The following is a 19,299-nucleotide window of genomic DNA, read 5'->3' on the forward strand; positions in this document are numbered from 1 at the left end:
AATTGCATGCAGTTATGAGACCACTAGAAGTTTCTTGGTTTGCAGTGAAAATTTTTCAGTCTTGATTAAGGAAAGTGCCCCTGAAAAAAAAAATAAAAAAAAAAAAGGCAACATTTTGATGGCTGTAGATCATTGTACAGTACTGAGACACTAATTCTGAAGATGTTCTTCACCTTTAGTTTCTTAGCCTTTATGACACTGCTATACAGCAACTGGATCAAGACATTATTTATGACCCGAGAAGAGCATATAAAGCTTGCCTGTTAAAATAGGCTTTATATGCCATTTTCAGTAGAAAATGGGTACAATTTGCTGACAGAGAAGAATGTATAAGATGCTATTTGTGATGTTATTTCTTGCAATGGCTTTGGTGAGAATATAATTGTAAAGTGTGGTCCAGTAATTGAATCTGATAGGATGGGACTTTGAAGGAACACATGGATTTTGTTGCAGAATTTGGGGAGTTTGTTAAGATGGATAATAATGATGAAATTGTTGCTACAGCACTGCTGACCACCAAGCAAAATTAAATTTTTATTACCAGTGACGAAAGTGAACATTCAATTGTGTATGCTGTGCTTTACTTAAGAATGCATATAAGAGTGAAATTGGATTCTGTGCAAGTGAAATTGGATTCTTGCTTTAAGTTAATTTATTGAAGAGTTAATTGGTTTCACGTTTCCTTTAATATTAATAGTGAATCTGCTATGACTAGTTTGTTACTAATTATATATTTTCATTTTAATTATATTGTTTATTTTCTCATGGCTTCTTTCATAAATTAAAGGAAAATCTAAATATTAAAATTAAAGGAAAATCTAAAAATTATTATTAGTATTAGTAGTGCCAAATGATGCAAGAAAGCAGGCTTATACAGCATCAGCCAAAATAACCCCTTCCCATTTCACTTGTCCATCCCCTCCAACAGTTTGTCTAGTTCTTCCTTGAATTTATATAAGCTATCTTTCAGAGCATCAGATGGAAGTTTGTTGCAGCAATCAACCACCCGCTGGCTAAAGACAAACTGCTGCAACCATCCTTTGTCAGTTTGAATTTATCCTTCCCCCCGTGTGTAGTCTGAGCAAGATTAAGAATCCCATCAGCATTGAACTTGCTCAATCCATTCAAGGCCTTAATCACCTCAATCAAATCACTTCACAGGTGCCTAGCATCTAGCCACTAGGCACTTAACAGGTTCTTAGTGTCCAGATGCTGAAACTTGCAGAACTGAACCTTTTTTTTGATAAGAGCACCCCCTCTGTTTGCCTTCTCTGTACCTATTCCAGCAGCTCTACATCCTTCCTAAAATGAGGCCACCAGACCTGTATGCTGCACTCAACATGTGGCCTAAGTATTGCATGCAGGTACTCAATACAATGGAATAATCACATCCTAGCAGAATGCCTGTATATCATAGACAAAACCCCATGTGCTGTCCTGGCAGTTTGTGTGCACTGCTCAGAGAACTTCACATCTCATCGAGCAGTTACCCCAAGGTCTTTTTCATTTTCCACTACCCTGAGTGGAAAATGTATATGTAGTACCATATTCATTTTCCACTGTATATGGTACTATTTTTCCATTCCACTGTATATGCTACTACATATACAGTGGAATGGAAAAATAGTACTTCTATTTAACGAATTCCTCTATATTACGAATTTTTTCGCAAAACATTGCACTTTGAAAATAAATTACATGTAAAATTAACCCCATATAGCAAAGTGTTAGTCTCTCTATAACGAATTTTTAAAGAAATTAGTAAAAGCATTTTTGAAGATTTTCAAGCATTTACTGCTAAACAGCCACTCAAATATACTGCCTCCTTCTCTCCGAAATTGCGCATTAGCATTTGGAATTAATCATCCTTTTAGTGAACACTTGTGGTCATTGACGCTCGTAGGAGGGTCTTTGTTTCATTTTTGTTACAGTTATAGAACCAAATGGGTTTTCTTAAAAGTGGTCATAAACTTTACAATAAATAGGATAGATTTGTAAATTGATGTTGGCTAAGGGGAAAATGAAATTTGCTGCGGTAAACCTTTAGCATGCTGTGGCGGCAATACATAGAATGCTACCATAGTTGGTTTTTAGTAACGCCTACTGAGTGACATTCGCTTCTCACCTCAACTGTACCACGTTACCTTCATGTCAATCATTATATATCATATGTTGGTTCTCATCTAACTGGACTTCCAGTAGATGGTTTCATGAATTTTTTTTTTTTTTTTTTTTTTTAATTTCGTTCTTTTAGAACAATTTGTCATCAATCACATAGGCTATACGCTCTTGTATTTTTTTTTCCTGAAAAGTAACATACAGCATACATTAGCTATACATTTTCTTTCGTATATATATGAATGAAAGCAGAATAAAAGAAATTCACAGTTGTATATTTCTTCAAAGTGATTGATAGGAAAGGTCACGTGATACTGTTGAATTGGAAAGCGAACGTCATTGAGTAGGCGATACTAACAATTCACTATATGGCCAGTGCAGCGAAGTTTGCGGTGTATGTATCGGCAAGAGCTGCAGTAGAGTCATTTTTACAGTTGCGGAAACAATGTCAAAGAGAAAGTGTTTTAAGTATTAATGATAAAGCAAAGATTCTTCATGATATTGACCAGGGTTTTAAGAAAAAAGATATTGCGGAGAAATATGGTATACCTGCAAGCAGTTTATCTACGATTTTAAAAAATCGAGAATCAATTTTAAATGCAATTGAAGGAGGAGCAGACAAGAAGCGAATTAAGTTGTGTATATACGAAGATGTTGATAAAGTTGTTCTAAAATGGGTGTAAATGATATGTGAAAAGAATATACCAATATCGGGCCCAATAATTAAGCAACAAGCTCTGAAATTTGAACAGTCCCTTGGACATACAGATTTTAATGCGAGCACTGGGTGGTTAGATAAATTTAAGAAGCGCCACAGAATTGTGGAAAAGGTTATTTGTGGAGAAAGTGTTAATGTAAGTGAAGAAGATTGCAACAGTTGGAGGAACAATACCTTAAAGAGGATTTTTGAAGAATATAAACCTAAGGATGTTTTTAATGCTGACGAAATAGGTTTATTCTTTAAATGTTTACCGAATTGAACACTTGCTTTTAAGGATGATAAATGTTTTGGCGGAAAGCAAAGAAAGAATCACTGTGCTAGTTGGAGCAAATATGGCAGGAAGTACAAAATTAAGGCTTTTAATCATCGGAAAATCAAAAAACCCAAGATGTTTTAGAGGCACAAAATCTTTGGAAGTTGACTACACCTTTAATAAAAAAAAGCATGGATGACAAGTGATATTTTTGAAGAATGGATATTAAAACTAGATAAGCATATAACAAAAGAAAAAAGGAAAATCGTGTTGGTAACTGACAGCTGTCCGGCACATCCTGCCAGTATTTCTGCCAAACTTAAAAGTGTGAAGTTGTTGTTTTTACACCAGATGTGACGGCAAAACTCCACAAGGCATTATTAAAAATTTTAAATTTCATTATCGAAAGAGAATAATAATGAAGATTGTCAATGCGTTATCAGAAAATAGAAACTTGGAGGTTACAATTAACCTTAGAGATTGCATCTCTGAACTGGCAAAAGTTTGGACAAACGATGTCACTGAATACACTATTCAAAATTCTTTTTCGAAAGCAGGATTTGCATTGAATACAGAAGTTGAACAACAACTGGACGAACAAGATGAATTGCCCCTTTCACAACTGAAAAACTTTTGGACATTATTAGAATCGTCCAGAAACGTCAAAAATGAAATAACACTGGGTAGTTATGTTTATGTAGATCAAGATCTGACTACAAGAGAACATCCAAATGAAGATGAAATACTGCTGAACAGTGTTAGACGCAACCATGATCACGAAGAAATTAATGATGACGCTGAAGACGCATCAGAAATGATTCACGCTTTTAAAACGGTTCATATGGGTCTACAGTTTTGTGAAAATGTTCCTGATAATGTTTTTAATGCTCTGAACAAATGTGAGGTTTTCTTTGAGAATCAGACAATTTTTTAAATTGTACTGTGCAAACGAAAATTAGATTTTTTTTAATTTGTGATACTTACCGGCGAAAATTGTGTAAATGTAATTTAAATAAGTGTTTTTGAAATAAAATACATTAAAAATAAATGTAGATTCGTTTTAATTTTCTAATTAGATAACAATTTCTAATAAAAAAGATATTCTCTGTATAACGAAATTTCTCTTTAACGAATTTTTTTGCTGAATTTATCGAATTCGTTATAGGGAAGTTGGACTATAGTTGGAATGTTAATCTGGGATTACTGCTACGCATGTGCACTACTTTGCATTTGTTAGTGTTAAACTTCAGTTGCCATTTCTCAGCCCAACTGTCTAATGTTGCAGTAGCATTCTGTCATTATGGCTATTTTTCATTTTCCACTACCCTAAGTGTAGTATCACACAGTTGGTACATTAATCAGGGATTACTGCTATCCATGTGCAGTCTGTGGTGTGAAACAGTTTTTAAATTCTATGCAGTGGGACGAACTGATGACGTTACCAACAGCAAATTCTAAATGAGAAGCATTCAGGGAAGAGTAATCACAGAAGTTACTGGGCTTTTCATACCAATGAAGAAATACTGTTCAAGGCCTTCTCTGTACCTATTCCAGCAGACCTAAATGGAGATGTCAGATGAACTATTGAGACATGTGGTAGAGAAGGAAAATGCATGGGATGCATATAAATTATAAGGTTATACAGAAGCTTGTGATAGATATAAATTAGTCTTTAATCAAGTTACAAAGGAGGTTAGGCAAGCTGAGGCAGATTATGAGAAGTCTCTGGCAAAGAATGGAAAGAAAAGCAGCAAAGAATGCTATGCTTCTGTTAACAGTAGAAGTAATGGGATTGAATCACATTGAGCAATTTGAAGTCAATGTTTTAATTTTTGATGACCCTGCTCAGGCTGGGGCGCCTCCATAGCCAGGTGGGCAGGAGCAGCAGTGTGTAGCATATGCTTCTTGATTAGACTGGGGTTCGAGCCCGTGACCACCAAATATGGAGGATGCGGAAAGGTCAGGGAATGACCACCGCATATCCCCGGAGCAATATGGCCTTAGTTGCTAATGATCCTAAAAACCAAATAACAACAACCTGCTCAGGCTCCTGACAAATTAAATAGGTATTTTTGCATCTACATTCACAAACGAGGAGTGGAGTTGATGCAAGATGTTTATCAAACTTCAACGGCAGTAAAACCATGAAGTTTTAGCATAGCATAGATGTGCAAAAAGTTTCATCCAATGACTCTGGAAAGAGACCAGAATGCTCAACTACCATTTGGACAAGAAGCAATATTTCTACTCTTAGCCTTTTCAAAATGTAGTTTGGACTGAGTAGTAACTGCTTCTAGAATATCCATATACTGTATGTCGGAGCTGAAGCACTGGATATCATGCTTGTTGCCATGCACTGGTTGGAGAAACCTCTGGTGGATGTGTAGAAACAAAATATTATTGGTTTGTACATAAAATTCATTGCTTTTTGCTTTTTGTTTTGTTATAAACCATTGATATTTATTGTTTGCTAACATGCCTGAAATGTAATGCAATGTGTACATTAACTAACTTGTTTATTTTTGTTTCTAGGCCAGATAACTGCAGCAGGTAAGGTTCCCCCTGCTAAAGTATTAGTTATAGGAGGTGGAGTAGCTGGCCTTGCAGCTGTTGGTACTGCAAAAAATATGGGAGCTGTAGTAAGGGTTTTTGATACACGAGCAGCTGTTAAGGAACAAGTAGAATCTTTTGGGGCAGAATTTCTTGAAGTTTCTGTTAAGGTTTGTTTCATTTATTTAGATTTTTTTTTAATGGCAAAGATAAAAATCAGCTTTACAGATTAAGTGCATTCAGTTACATTAACAGAAAATTAGTTGGCTAAGATTCATTAGCCAACAAAAGGAAATCTGAATTAACATATCACAATCAAATTTAGGTTGAACAAAGACTACTTCTTTCAATAGTATATTAACAGCAGACACCTAGTTATCTCCTTCCCCCACCATGACTATAGCAATCTAAACTTGAATTGTGCTATGAACATTGTGAGTAGATGGTTGATGACTGAAAAAAAGGTGTGCAGGTGTGAAGAATCATGTTCCCTTTTGCCCAGTGCTGATAGTTGATGTGCTGTGGTGAAAACAGGTGAGGTAGAGGGGGGTGGACACTGCTACTTCAGTATTGACAAATTAGTTTATAAGAGATGTGGCTTTATGAGACAGTGCCAGTATTGATATTAAAATTAGAGAATATTCATGGAGCAAAGATGCCATCAAAAAAAGTTTGACTCCTTAGTGTCTTATTTTAACTCTTTTTTTTTTTTTTTCTTTCTTTTTTTAAATGATTAACTGGTAGGTGTTCCAGTAGCTGATAATTTGACTAAAAGTAAATTTTTTTATTTCTAGTTTACAGTCTTTCCTAATGTTCTTTCTCTTTTAAGGCCACAAAGACAGTCAAATCCCCCCCCCCCCCCACATATTCTTGTTTTCCAGAGTTTGCATCTTGCAGATGGTCTCTTCTTCTAAGAATATTCGGCCCAGAGTGCCAGTCGTTTTCCAAGTGATTTAAAGTGATTCTATAGTGCACTTCTCAATTATATTTAGTTTATTACATTTATAGAAATCTTTATTTTTTAGTACTTAATAAGTAAGTTTTTTTTTTTAATGAACCAATGTATACTCCCCACCATGACTTATGGAAGTGAAACTTGGACACTCACCAAAAGAATGGAAGAGAAGCTGAGAACTACACAGCGAAGAATGGAACGAATTATATTGGGAATCAGACTGTTAGATAAGAAGAGAAACACATAGATTAGGCAGCAAACTCAAGTAAAGGACATTCTTATCAAAACTAAAGAACTAAAATGGTCTTGGGCAGGACACATAGCTCAAAGACATGATGACAGATGGACTAATAAAATAACAGAATGGTACCCAAAAGGAGCTAAGAGAAAACCTGGAAGACAACAACAGAGATGGACAGATGAAATTCATGAGTTTGTGGGTAGTAAATGGATGGCCATTGCACAAAACATAAGGAACTGGAAAGTTGCTGGAGAGGCCTTCATCCTGCAGTGGATTGAAAATGGCTGATAATGATGAAGTAAGTTTTGCTAAAAGGACCTAGCAAACTATCAGAAAGGAAATGCACCTTTCTTCTTTTTTTTCTTATTCTCAAACTAACCACCAACCCTACTAATTTATAGCCACTACTTGGTCACTTGGTGGCACTGCTCTTGCCTCCTCGTGGCGGGGCCGGTAACCTGGGAGTTGGAAGCTACGCTCCCCACGCTAAAAAGAGCAAAACATGAGTAGTAAAGTCACTACTTTCCAAGGGACTTCAGAGAAGATCCCACTAAATTGAACTGCTGAAGAAACTGAAAATACTGCCAAAAGGTAAAGTAGTAGTAGTAGTAGTGGCATGTGATGCAAGAAAGCAAGTGAATGAGCTTATGCAGCATCAGCCAAAAAAAAAAAAAAAAAAATCACACCATTCCCTCCAAATGCCTGTCCAGTTCCTCCTTAAATTTATTCAACCTATCAACTTCCACAACGACAGACGGAAGTTTGTTCCAGCAATTAACCACCCGCTGGCTAAAGGCAAATTTCCACGCATCTATTCTACATCTGTCCTTTCTTAATTTGAATTTATGCCCCCTTAGGTTTGTAATCTGAACAAGTGGAAGGATCCCATCAGAATTCAGCGTGCTCAACCCATTCAAGGCCTCATACACCTCAATCAGATCACCGCGCAGGTGCCTAGTCTCCAGCCACTGTAATTTGCACAACTTAAGCCTCTCTTGGTAAGAGGATCCCTTCATTCCCCTCACCAATCTTGTTGCCCTTCTCTGTACATCTCAAGTAAATCTACATCCTTCCTAAAATGAGGCCTCCAGACTTGTACGCAGTACTCAAGGTGACCATTGCCTTATACAGAGGGACAATCAACTCCTTTTCCCTACTAGCAAAATTGATATATATCATTGACAAAACCCCATGACCTGCCCTGTCAGCCTGTCTGCATTGCTCAGAAAACTTCATATCTGACTGCACAATTACTCCCAGGTCTTTTTCATTTTCTACCACCTTAAGTGTAGTACCACACAGTTGGTACGTTTCTCTGGGGTTACTTCTACCCATATGCAGTACTTTTCATTTGTCAAGGTTAAACTTCAGTTGACACTTCTTAGCCCATCTGGCCAAATTAAAAGGACAGACAGTTCCAAACCATCACGAACCCCCTTATTCCTAATTATTCATTCCACTGGAGAGGAGACATTAGGAAATAAATCCCCATTTTTTATCCAAAAAGGCTTGGAAGGATTAGCCAGAACACCAAAACAGTCAGGTGACTCTGATCTGGGGATTTGTTAGTTGAAATGTACGAGACATTCAGAAAAGTTACTGAATGTATCGAACTTTAGAGGTATACCAGTAGTGGTCACCCCCCATAACACCTTAAACTCTTCGCAGGGAGTAATCTCTGAATGGGATCTCTTATTGAAGAGGAAATCAGCAATGAACTCCAAAATCAAGGAGTGACGAATGTAAGACAGATTTATATTCGGAGAGACGGAAATATTAAACCAAAACCCTAATTCTGACATTTAATACACCAAAAGTCCCACGAACTGTAAAAGCAGGATATTGAACTTCCAAGTAAAAGCATATATCCCAAATCCCTTGTGCTGCTTCAAATGTCAAAAATATGGACATTCGCAGACTGCATGTAGAAATACATCGACATGTGCCAAATGTCGATCCAAAGAACATCAGATTGAAAACTGCTTAGCTTCAACTCCTAAGTGTCCAAATTGTAAAGGAGAACATCCTGCCTACTCTAGAACATGTGAAAGATGGGAAAAAGGAATACAAAACGGACCACAATATTACATACCAAGAAGCAAGAAAAATGGCCCAGCCATCTATAACCAGTAGACTAGCGTACGCACCAGTAGGGACTAAATTTAAATCAGTAGAATGTCAAACTGAAATCTCAGTTCCTCCAAATGAATCTTTTTCTCCACAAGTCAAACACTTACTCCAAGCAAAGCAACAAGATAAACATGAGAAAACAGTAAACACACCGATCTCAATCCCCTCAGATTCTCCAACTTTGCACCAGTACAAGAGTAATGAAGGGCCACGAAGTCATGAACCTACCTCCGAATTTATGGAATTTGAGAAAACAGGAAAGTTAGATGATGAAGTGTTGGAAATCCATGCTGAAGAAGAAGATATGGATACTGGAAAACCAGTATTTCACAAAAGGGTTAGAGTAAGGACAGAAAAACAAAAGACAACCATCCAACAAAAACAGCTGGAAGGGCTGAGCAAATATAAATAATGGATAAAATTATTCAGCGGAACTGTTGAGGATTACACACTAATTTTGATGGCGTACAGTATCTGATCACCCAGTATACACCAATCTGTCTCCAGAAATTGTACTTTAAACAACAAGATACCTTGAATATCAGGAACTATTCTACAGAAGACACTGAATAACCCAAAGTATAACACATGGAGGAGTTGTTATAAATCATATGTTCATTATACATTCCACCAGGAGAAGATGTCTCTTATGAAAACCTAGATGCATTACTACAACTACCTCCCCCAATCTGTCTGATGGGATATATGAATGGACATAACCCTTTGTGGGGATGCTCAGACTACAACAGAAGAGGATGCATCATTGAACAACTAGATAATCACAACCTCTTACTTCTTAATAGGGGCAACTACACTTACTTCCACTTTCCAACTTGGACCACCACAACTATAGGTCTTACCATATGTACTCCTACACTTTGCACAGCGTTTAATTGGGAAGTTTTCGAGGATCCTCTTGGTAGTGATCATTATCCAGCAATTTCCACAATGGCAATTGAATATCCATAGCATACCAGCAGGACTCCTCGCTGGAAAATAGAAAAAGCTAATTGGGAAGCATTTAGGAGGAAAGCAGTTTTCAACACCAATATAATTGAGCAGGAAGCAGTAGTTGTTGCACTAGCACATGTCACAGAAACAATACAAAACACAGGCAAGTTAACAATCCCGAAGACTTTATCACGGAACAGTGATTGCACTGAAACAAGAAAACAAAAAAAATAGGGCATGGAACCGATTTCACAGATACCCCACCACAGACAATCTGATTCAGTACAAAAGACTGTGAGCTATAGTGCGACTCACTAGAAAGCAGAGTCGAAGAACAACATGGATCAAATTCACATCTACAATAAACAAAACAACAAATGCACATATAGTTTGGAAGAAAATAAGAAAAATGACATAAGAAAAATGATTCAGCATGGAAAACAGCTCTGAAATGGCTGGACTCAATCTATCATAATGCACTGCATATAGCTACTAGTGCCTATTGTCCCTCTCACATATATAATCTCTATGCCGAAACCAACAAACCACCTTTAACTCTTAGGTGGCAACTGGCATTGAATTATACATTTAAAATAAAATCTATGCATGGACATCCTACTTGGGAGACCCTCTTTGATCTATGTTGCAGATATATCTACCAGAATCACCAACAAGCAAATCGACCCCTGAGAATTAGAATGCAAGACTTTTTAGCAGTACATAATCTTAATATATACAGTGTAGTACATCTGCCAGTTCACACTCCTCCACCATAGGATTTGCATACACCAATATGTGACTTCTCCTTTCAGAAATGGAATAAAAAAGCAATACCTGCAATAATCTTTCAACAGTTACATGCAGTGCACAGAATTCAATTTCCTGACTATATTCCAGTATACACAGATGTTCGAAAACAGACACTTTAGTTGGAGCAGCAGCTGTGTTCCCAGATATTACTTTAACGCAACAGCTACCGAAAGAGAACAGTGTATACCTAGCAGAATTATATGTAATAAAAATAGCCTTAACTCATGTACAAGATAAGCATTACACGAGAAGTGTAATATATACAGATTCCTTGAGTTCCTTACAAGCCATGCAAAATATAGGTACACCTAAACACCCAATCCTTTGGCCCATTTGACAGATATTAAAGACTGCACCAGAAATGAACAGGATACACTTCTCTGTTGGATCCCAGGACATACAGGGATTGCTGGAAATGAAGAAGCAGACAAGTCAGCAAAAGAAGCCATACTACAGAGTGGAGAAGATATATCAGTGCTGTATTCCGATTACAAGCCTGCAATATGGCGTACTTGCCAGTTGCAATGGCAAGAAACTTGGAATCAGCAAACTTCAAACAAATTATACCAAATAAAGCCAAATATTAAAAACTGGATTTCCAGCACACGAAAGTTGAGAAAAGAAGAAACAGCACTGGCCAGACTAAGAATCGGGCATACCCATATTATGCACTCTTTCTTTTTGCGAGCAGAAGAATCACCACGGTGTCAGACTTATGACACTGTTCAATCAGTTCAACACATATTAATAGACTGTCCTACATATGCAAATGAATGCAAACAAGCCTTCAAAGATATTTATAGGACACATCACACCATTACCCGAACAGACCTATTGAATGATAGAGATGACTTCACAGATGTTTTCACATTCCTTAAACCTATTAATTTATACCACTTCCTCTAAGGAAGTAAACAAAAGCAACGGACTAACCCAATGAAGTAAAAGGAACAATTTAAATCCAAAGTAAACGCCTCTGAAACATCACACCATATGAACTGGCGCATTATGACCCACATAGTCCATTCACCACTAAACCTCAATACAAACAAACAAAAAAAATCTAAGAATATCCCTTTTTGCATCCTTTCAATCAAGTTTATGTCATTCAATGAGGTTTCCAGGTGTGTATACAGTATTAAAAACATGGAATGACCATTGATTTGTACTCATACAGCAGAATAGTTACCTCTTTATCTCTACTGATGCCCCTATGTTGTCTTTTTCTGTGTGACTCTGCTATTACCATGTTGAGTGAGTTACACTGCAGTTAATAATGTAACCTGCCTGGACTGCAGTTAGATTAGCATTAGCATAGGTATATGATGCAAGAAAGCAAGCTTATGCAGCATCAGCCAAAAAAACACTCCCAACCACTCAACCATCCCTTATCCATAGCAGCAATTTGCCTCCAATGCAACATTGCTCCAATTTGTTCAGTAGTCTTCCATGCGCAACAGTATCAAAAGCCTTTCTAAGATCCAAATATATGATATCAAAGTTATTCCCTGCATCCAGTTCCTTTGTGACCACATCATAGTATCCAATCAAATTGGTCAGGCAAGAATTTCCCTTCCCTTACCAAAACCATGCTTTGTCCGAGTTATAACTGAAGTCTTGTCTAGATGACCCTGCAGTGCTCCTTTAACCAGTGCCTCCATTAATTTTCCTGGAACACAAGTTAAACTAACAGGTCTATAATTACTTGAGTTGCCCTTTGATCCTCCTTTGTGAATTGGGGTCACATTTGCACAATTGCAGTCTATGGGTACCTCCCCTGAGTCCAAAGAAGCTCTCATAATTATGGCTAAGAGTTTGCTTACTTCCTTTGCTGCCTCCTTTAATATAACTGGATAGATCCCATCCACCCCGGGTGCCTTTTTTATGTTTATCCTCAACAATTTCTCCTCCACTTTCCTCTCAGTTATTATAAAATCATCTAGCTCACTGCCAGAGTTTAACTCACTTCTGGCATTCCTCTCCCTGAATAACTCCTCATGTGTGAATGTAGATGCAAAATACTCATTTAGTTTGTTAGCCACCTGAGCAGGATCATCAACAGTTGAACCATAAATATGCAGTGGACCAATCTGATTCATCCCTTTCCTTCTAGAGTTTACATAGGTAAAGAACTCTTTGTTGTTTTTCTTTGCATCTTTTGCCAAAGATTTCTCATAATCTGCCTTTGCCTGCCTAATCTCCTTTGTGACTTAGTTACAGACCAGCTTATATCCATCATAGGCTTCCATGTCACCCATTAATTTATATGTATCCCATGCATTTTTCTTCTCTGTCGTATATCTCATTAGTTCATTTGACATCCATTTAGGCCTAAACCTTGAACAGTATTTCTCAGTTGGTATGTAAAGCCTAGTAGCTTTCAAGATGCAGAAGCTTGCCTTTACTAGCATTATTTTTTATTCATTTATATTTTTTAAAGCAAGGTTTGTATAATTTATTTAATTCTTATATCTGTATGAATGTCTGTTTAAAAGGAGTTTGCATGTTTGGTGGACTGAAAAACTTGGAATATTTTTTGTTGATTGAAGTGGCCTTTAAGAATTCCTTCACTTTCAAATGGGATTTACACCCAGACCCTTCCAAACGAGTAACATGTAGAAAACCCATTATACTGTTATGGAGAATTCTTTTATTGTAGCAATATAACATGGATGTAGTTGCTGACAAACTTTACGACCTTAAGGTCAGGCGTGTGCTGGCAACTTCAGTTGCTTGGATGGAACACATTGCCCCATGTGAGAATACATGCATAGGCAATTTTTTTTTGTTGAAACAAAAAGATGTGACATTCTCCATTCTTAAGACAGCAAAACTATTGCCTGAATGCACTGGTGACGAAGCAGTTGCCTACTGCCCACAGTGTCTGTCATAATATAAATATATAACGTGGAAAGTTATGTAGTAGTAGTGGCATGTGATGCAAGAAAGCAAATGTATGAGCGTATGCAGCATCAGCCAAAAAAAAAAAAAAAATCACACCATTCCCTCCAAATGCCTGTTCAGTTCCTCCTTAAATTTATTCAACCTATCAACTTCCACAACGACAGATGGAAGTTTGTTTCAGCAATTAACCACCCGCTGGCTAAAGGCAAATTTCCGCACATCTAATCTACATCTGTCTTTTCTTAATTTGAATTTATGCCCCCTTAGGTTCGTAATCTGAACAAGTGGAAGGATCCCATCAGAATTCAGCGTGCTGAACCCATTCAAGGCCTTATACACCTCAATCAGATCACCGCGCAGGTGCCTAGTCTCCAGCCACTGTAATTTGCAGAACTTAAGCCTCTCTTCATAAGAGGATCTCTTCATTCCCCTCACCAATCTTGTTGCCCTTCTCTGTACACACTCAAGTAAATCTACATCCTTCCTAAAATGAGGCCTCCAGACCTGTACGCAGTACTCAAGGCATGGCCTGACCATTGCCTTATACAGAGGGATAATCATCTCCTTTTCCCTGCTAGAAAAATTCCTATATATCATTGACAAAACCCCATGACCTGCCCTGGCAGCCTGTCTGCATTGCTCAGAAAACTTCATATCTGCCTGCACAATTACTCCCAGGTCTTTTTCATTTTCTACCACCTTAAGTGTAGTACCACACAGTTGGTACGTTTCTCTGGGGTTACTTCTACCCATATGCAGTACTTTGCATTTGTCAAGGTTAAATTTCAGTTGCCACTTCTTAGCCCATCTGCCCAAATTATCTAGATCCTGTTGCAGTAGCACACTGCCATTACTGTCATTAACAACCCTGCCAACCTTTGTATCATCTGCAAACTTCGACACTAAGCCTGATATACCTTCATCAATATCATTGATAAATATACAAAACAACAGTGAACCCAACACCGAACCCTGTGGGACTCCACTAATAACATTAGTCCAAGAAGAGCAGCACCCATTGATTACCACCCTCTGTCTTCTCCCACTTCACCATCCTTTTATCCATTGTAGCAACTTACTCTTAATACCATTCTGCTCCAATTTGTACAGTAGTCTTCCATGCGCAACAGTGTCAAAAGCTTTCCTGAAATCCAAATATACAAAGGGTACTAGGAAAGTTTTGCAATATGACGCAACAATGAATCACAGGAAGCTGCTTGTTGTTGCATGTTGAGACATGTTCATACGTGCATAGTAGCCGCCGCGCCAAGTCGTTGGGCTCAGTTATTCATTAGTAGTGAGAGTGTAAAGTGCTTGCGATGGCATCGTGGTCACGAAATGAGATAAGGACAGTTTTGCGGTATAATTTTGTGCGTGGTTTAACCATAGACCAGTGCTTAGAAGAAATGACTCTTGCACTAGATGATGATTGTCCACATCGTACAATGATATTCAAGTGGTATAGAGAATTCCAAAGGGGAAATTTCACTCTGGAGGATTCTGAGAGGCCGGGAAGGCCACGAACGTCACTTACGGAGGAAAACGTTACTGCTGTGAGGAAAATGCTTGACGAAAACAGGCGAGTGACCTAACAACAGATAGAGGATACTTTGGGCCTAAATGCACCAGCAATTCGTTCGATTCTGCAAGATCATTTGCACGTGAAGAAACTTTGTTCTCTCTGGGTGCCACATCAACTGACTGAAGAGCAGATGACACGACGTATGACTTGGTGCCGGGAGATGTTAAAAAAGTTTGATAAGGGACAATCTCGGTATGTGAACAACATCGTGACAGGTGACGAGACTTGGCTGTACTATTACGATCTGCCGACCAAGGCTCAAAACAAAGTTTGGGTCTTTGATGATGACGACACACCCGTAATTGTCAGAAAATCCCGATCTGTAAAGAAGAAAATGATAGCTGTATTTTTCAAATCGAGTGGAATTGTGGAACGTGTCGTTTTGGACACGCAGAAGACAGTCACAGCTAAGTGGTATACTGAACAATGCCTGCCTAAAGTCATTGGATCTATGAAGAACCTGCGGCCAAAGTCAAGAATGGACACCTGGTACCTCCATCACGAAAATGCTCCAGCTCACCGCGCCAAAGCCTGCACCGAATATTTGACCACGACAGGACTGAAACTTCTCGAGCACCCTCCCTACAGTTCAGACCTTGCTCCCTGCGACTTTGCACTGTTCCCGCATGTGAAAATGAAGCTAAAAGGGAGGCGGTTTTCCAGTGATGAGGACCTTCTACGGGCTTGGGACAACGAATGTGCTTTACTCCCTAGTGAAACTTGGCAGAACTGGTTTAAAGATTGGTTTCGGAGGATGGAGAGGTGTATTGAATGTAGAGGAAATTACTTTGAAAAAATTAAATAAACAAAGCTGTATTGCAAAACTTTCCTAGTACCCTTTGTATGATATCAAAATTATTTTTTGCATCCAGTTCCTTTGTAACCACATCATAATATCCTATCAAATTTGTCAGACAAGACTTTCCCTTAACAAACCCATGCTGTGTCTGAATTATTGCTGCAGTCTTCTCTAGATGATCCTGCAATGCATCTTTAATGTGAGATGGAAAGAAGACCAGCACTGTTTTTAAAACAAATTACTCAATGAAAATAATTAAAAAAAATTCCTGGATAGTTTCTTAATTCTTTATATAATTTGTAAAACTGCCTCTTTAAAAGGCTTTAAAAGTCTTTTGTATGCAAGTGAATTATGATTAATTTAAGAGATACCATATTTTGAAACCTTTTAAATATTTTATTTGCACTTCTGTAAATGATATTTGTTAAATCAAACTTTAATTAACAACTATTGAAGAAACTACAAAACAAGAAGGTAATAAAATGTTATAAAGAACAGTTTGTGATATTTCATAAATGTGTCATTTCTTGTAATGTTTGAAAAAAAATTAATGCTTAATGTTCTTCTTTACTATATTACAAATACCTTTCTTAGTCTGTAACTGTATTAGGTCAAATTATAATATTAGTAGTGTAATGGAGGCATGTGATGCAAGAATGCAAGCACATGAGCTTATGTAGCATCAGCCAAAAAAGAGAGAAAAAAAAAAAAACAATTTCGCACATCCATTCCCCTCTAAACGTTTGTCCAGTTCCTCTTTGAATTTATTTAAGCTATCAATTTCCACAACAACAGAAGGAAGTTTTTTCCAGCAATTAACCACTCGCTGGCTAAAGACAAATTTCCGCACATCTATTCTGCAACTGTCTTTCCTCAATTTAAATTTATGCCCCTTCAGGTTCATAATCTGAGCAAGCAGAAGAATCCCATCAGAATTCAGCTTGCTCAACCCATTCAAGGTCTTATACACCTCAATCAGATCACCTCGCAGGTACCTAGTCTCCAGCCGCTGCAATTTGCAGAACTTAAGCCTTTCTTGGTAAGAGGACCCCTTTGTTCCCCTCACCAATCTTGTTGCCCTTCTCTGTACATGCTCAATCAACTCTACATCCCTTCTAAAATGAGGCCTCCAGACCTGTAGGCAGTACTCAAAGTGTGGCCTGACCATTGCCTGACCATACAAAGGGATAATCACTTCCTTTTCCCTACTAGCAAAAATTCCTCTATATCATTGACAATACCCCATGATCTGCTCTGGCAGCCTGTGTCTGCATTGCTTAAAAAACTTCATATCTGACTACACAATTACTCCCAGATCTTTTTCATTTTCTACCACCCTAAGTGTAGTACCACACAGTTGGTACATTTTTCTGGAGTTACTTTTACCGATATGCAGTACTTTGCATTTGTCAGTGTTAAACTTCAGTTGCCACTTCTCAGCTCATCTGTCCAAATTTTCTAGATACTCTTGCAGTAGCACACTTCCATTACTGTCATTAACAACCCTGCCAACCTTTGTATTATCTGCAAACTTCGACATTAAGTCTGATATACCTTCATCAATATCATTGATAAATATACAAAACAACAGTGGCAAGTTTATTACAGAATATTTTGAATATCTTTCTGTAATTTTGTTTTCTGTATTCTCTCTTCTGTGTATATTATATTCTCTTTTAGTAAAGACAGTTTTAAATAACATAGCTTTTAAATTCTATCTTTTGTATTTTACATTTAAATTTGATAATTCTAAGTTATAATTATTATTTTACTACAGGCTCTCATTGTGTTGTAGACAAAATAAAAAAAAACTCACACTGCCCAATAACTATGATGAATTTGCAGTTTTTTTAACAAAATGGCAACCCAGATAGAGAAGACAAAATATGTACTATGATTTTGTGAAGTGAAAAATCTCCAAAGACATGGCAGCACAAGGCCCTTAGTGAACTTGTAGAAATAGGGAGGTCATAATCCTACTGTATAAGGGAACTGTAAAACTGCACTTAGAGTATCTATGTATGGAGATTGAACCTAAAAAAAGACACAGCTTCTTGAAAGGGGTCCAAAGACAATCAGGCTGCTTGGTGAGATCTGCTAAAGGGTACCCATTTGAGGAAAGACTTTATATATGTGGACCACAGAGTTTGACAATCAGGCACTTTAGAGGGAACCTGATTGAGGTCTATAAGACTATGGAAGAAGAGAGTAAAATGACTGAAGGTGAAATTTTCACTGTTATAATTTATTCCAGAATTATGAACCATAAATTTAAATTATGTGCAAAGAGGTTTAGACTAGCTGGTTTATGTTTGTTTATTTGGTTTTTAGTAGCATTAGCAACTAGGGCCATATTGCTCCGGGATATGCGGTGGTCATTCCCTGATCTTTCCGCCTCCTCCATATTTGGTGGTGATGGGCTCAAACCCCAGTCTAATCAAGAAGCGTCTGCTACGCACTGCTGCTCCTTCCCACCTGGCTACGGAGGCACGCCAGACTAGCTTGTAAGAAGTTTTCTTTTAGTCAGCAAAGTGTTAATTACTTCTAGTAATCCAAAGGTCAGCTGAAAATTATCTATATAAGGAGGGAAACACATAGATAATTTATATTTTATTTATATATTTATTTTTATATTTTATTTATATATTTATAGTTTATTTTTTATTTATATATTTTATTTATATTTTTATAGTTTATTTTTTATTTATGTATTTTTGGTTGCTATATCAAAATCCTGCTGCTTTCTTGCACCATTTGGTTAATACTAATACCAAATTTAACCCCACGACTCTTTATGATTCGTTAAAGGTAACATATGAGGTGTGGCTATAAAGTTCCTGGATTGGTGCAATAAAAAGAACACAAAGTGAAGGAGCTCAAAAATTGTTTTATTTTTATTCAAAGTAATCACCCCCTCCATTGAATGCACTTATTGCACCATTATAAAAGTTTCTGAAAAGAGTCAGTGAAGGTGCCCAAAGAGGTGGTGTTGAGTTTGGTGGTTATGTTTTTCTTTTTGTCCTGAACATCCTGAAATCCCTTCTCTTTTGAGAGCAGTTTCCACCTTGGGAAAGAGGAAGAAGTCTGCTTGTGCTAGATTGGAAGAGTAGGATGAATGGTTTATCTGTATAGTGCCATGTTTTGTCAGAAATGTATTCACAACAAATGCAGAATGGGTGGGGGCATTATTGTGCAACAAGAACCAGCTGCCTTTCTCTTGAAATTGCAGCCTCACCCAGGAAGTGCACTTCAATAGTCTTTGAAGCACCCTGTAAATAGAACATA

General features: G+C 37.5%; 1 protein-coding gene across 2 annotated transcripts in view; it reads left to right on the forward strand.

Moving 5' to 3' along the window:
* Positions 1 to 19,299, forward strand: part of LOC150085480 (NAD(P) transhydrogenase, mitochondrial-like) — a 445,310-nt gene that overhangs the window by 55,669 nt on the left and 370,342 nt on the right. For both annotated transcript variants that reach the window (XM_090374063.1, XM_090374062.1), the window contains exon 3: positions 5,625 to 5,812. In XM_090374063.1, coding sequence (XP_090230189.1) covers positions 5,625 to 5,812 — 188 coding nt within the window. The remainder of the gene's footprint in view (positions 1 to 5,624; positions 5,813 to 19,299) is intronic.

This window comes from Mastigoproctus giganteus, chromosome 5, assembly GCF_048544385.1.
Source record: "Mastigoproctus giganteus isolate SK-2022 chromosome 5, ASM4854438v1, whole genome shotgun sequence".
NCBI lineage: Eukaryota > Metazoa > Arthropoda > Arachnida > Uropygi > Thelyphonidae > Mastigoproctus > Mastigoproctus giganteus.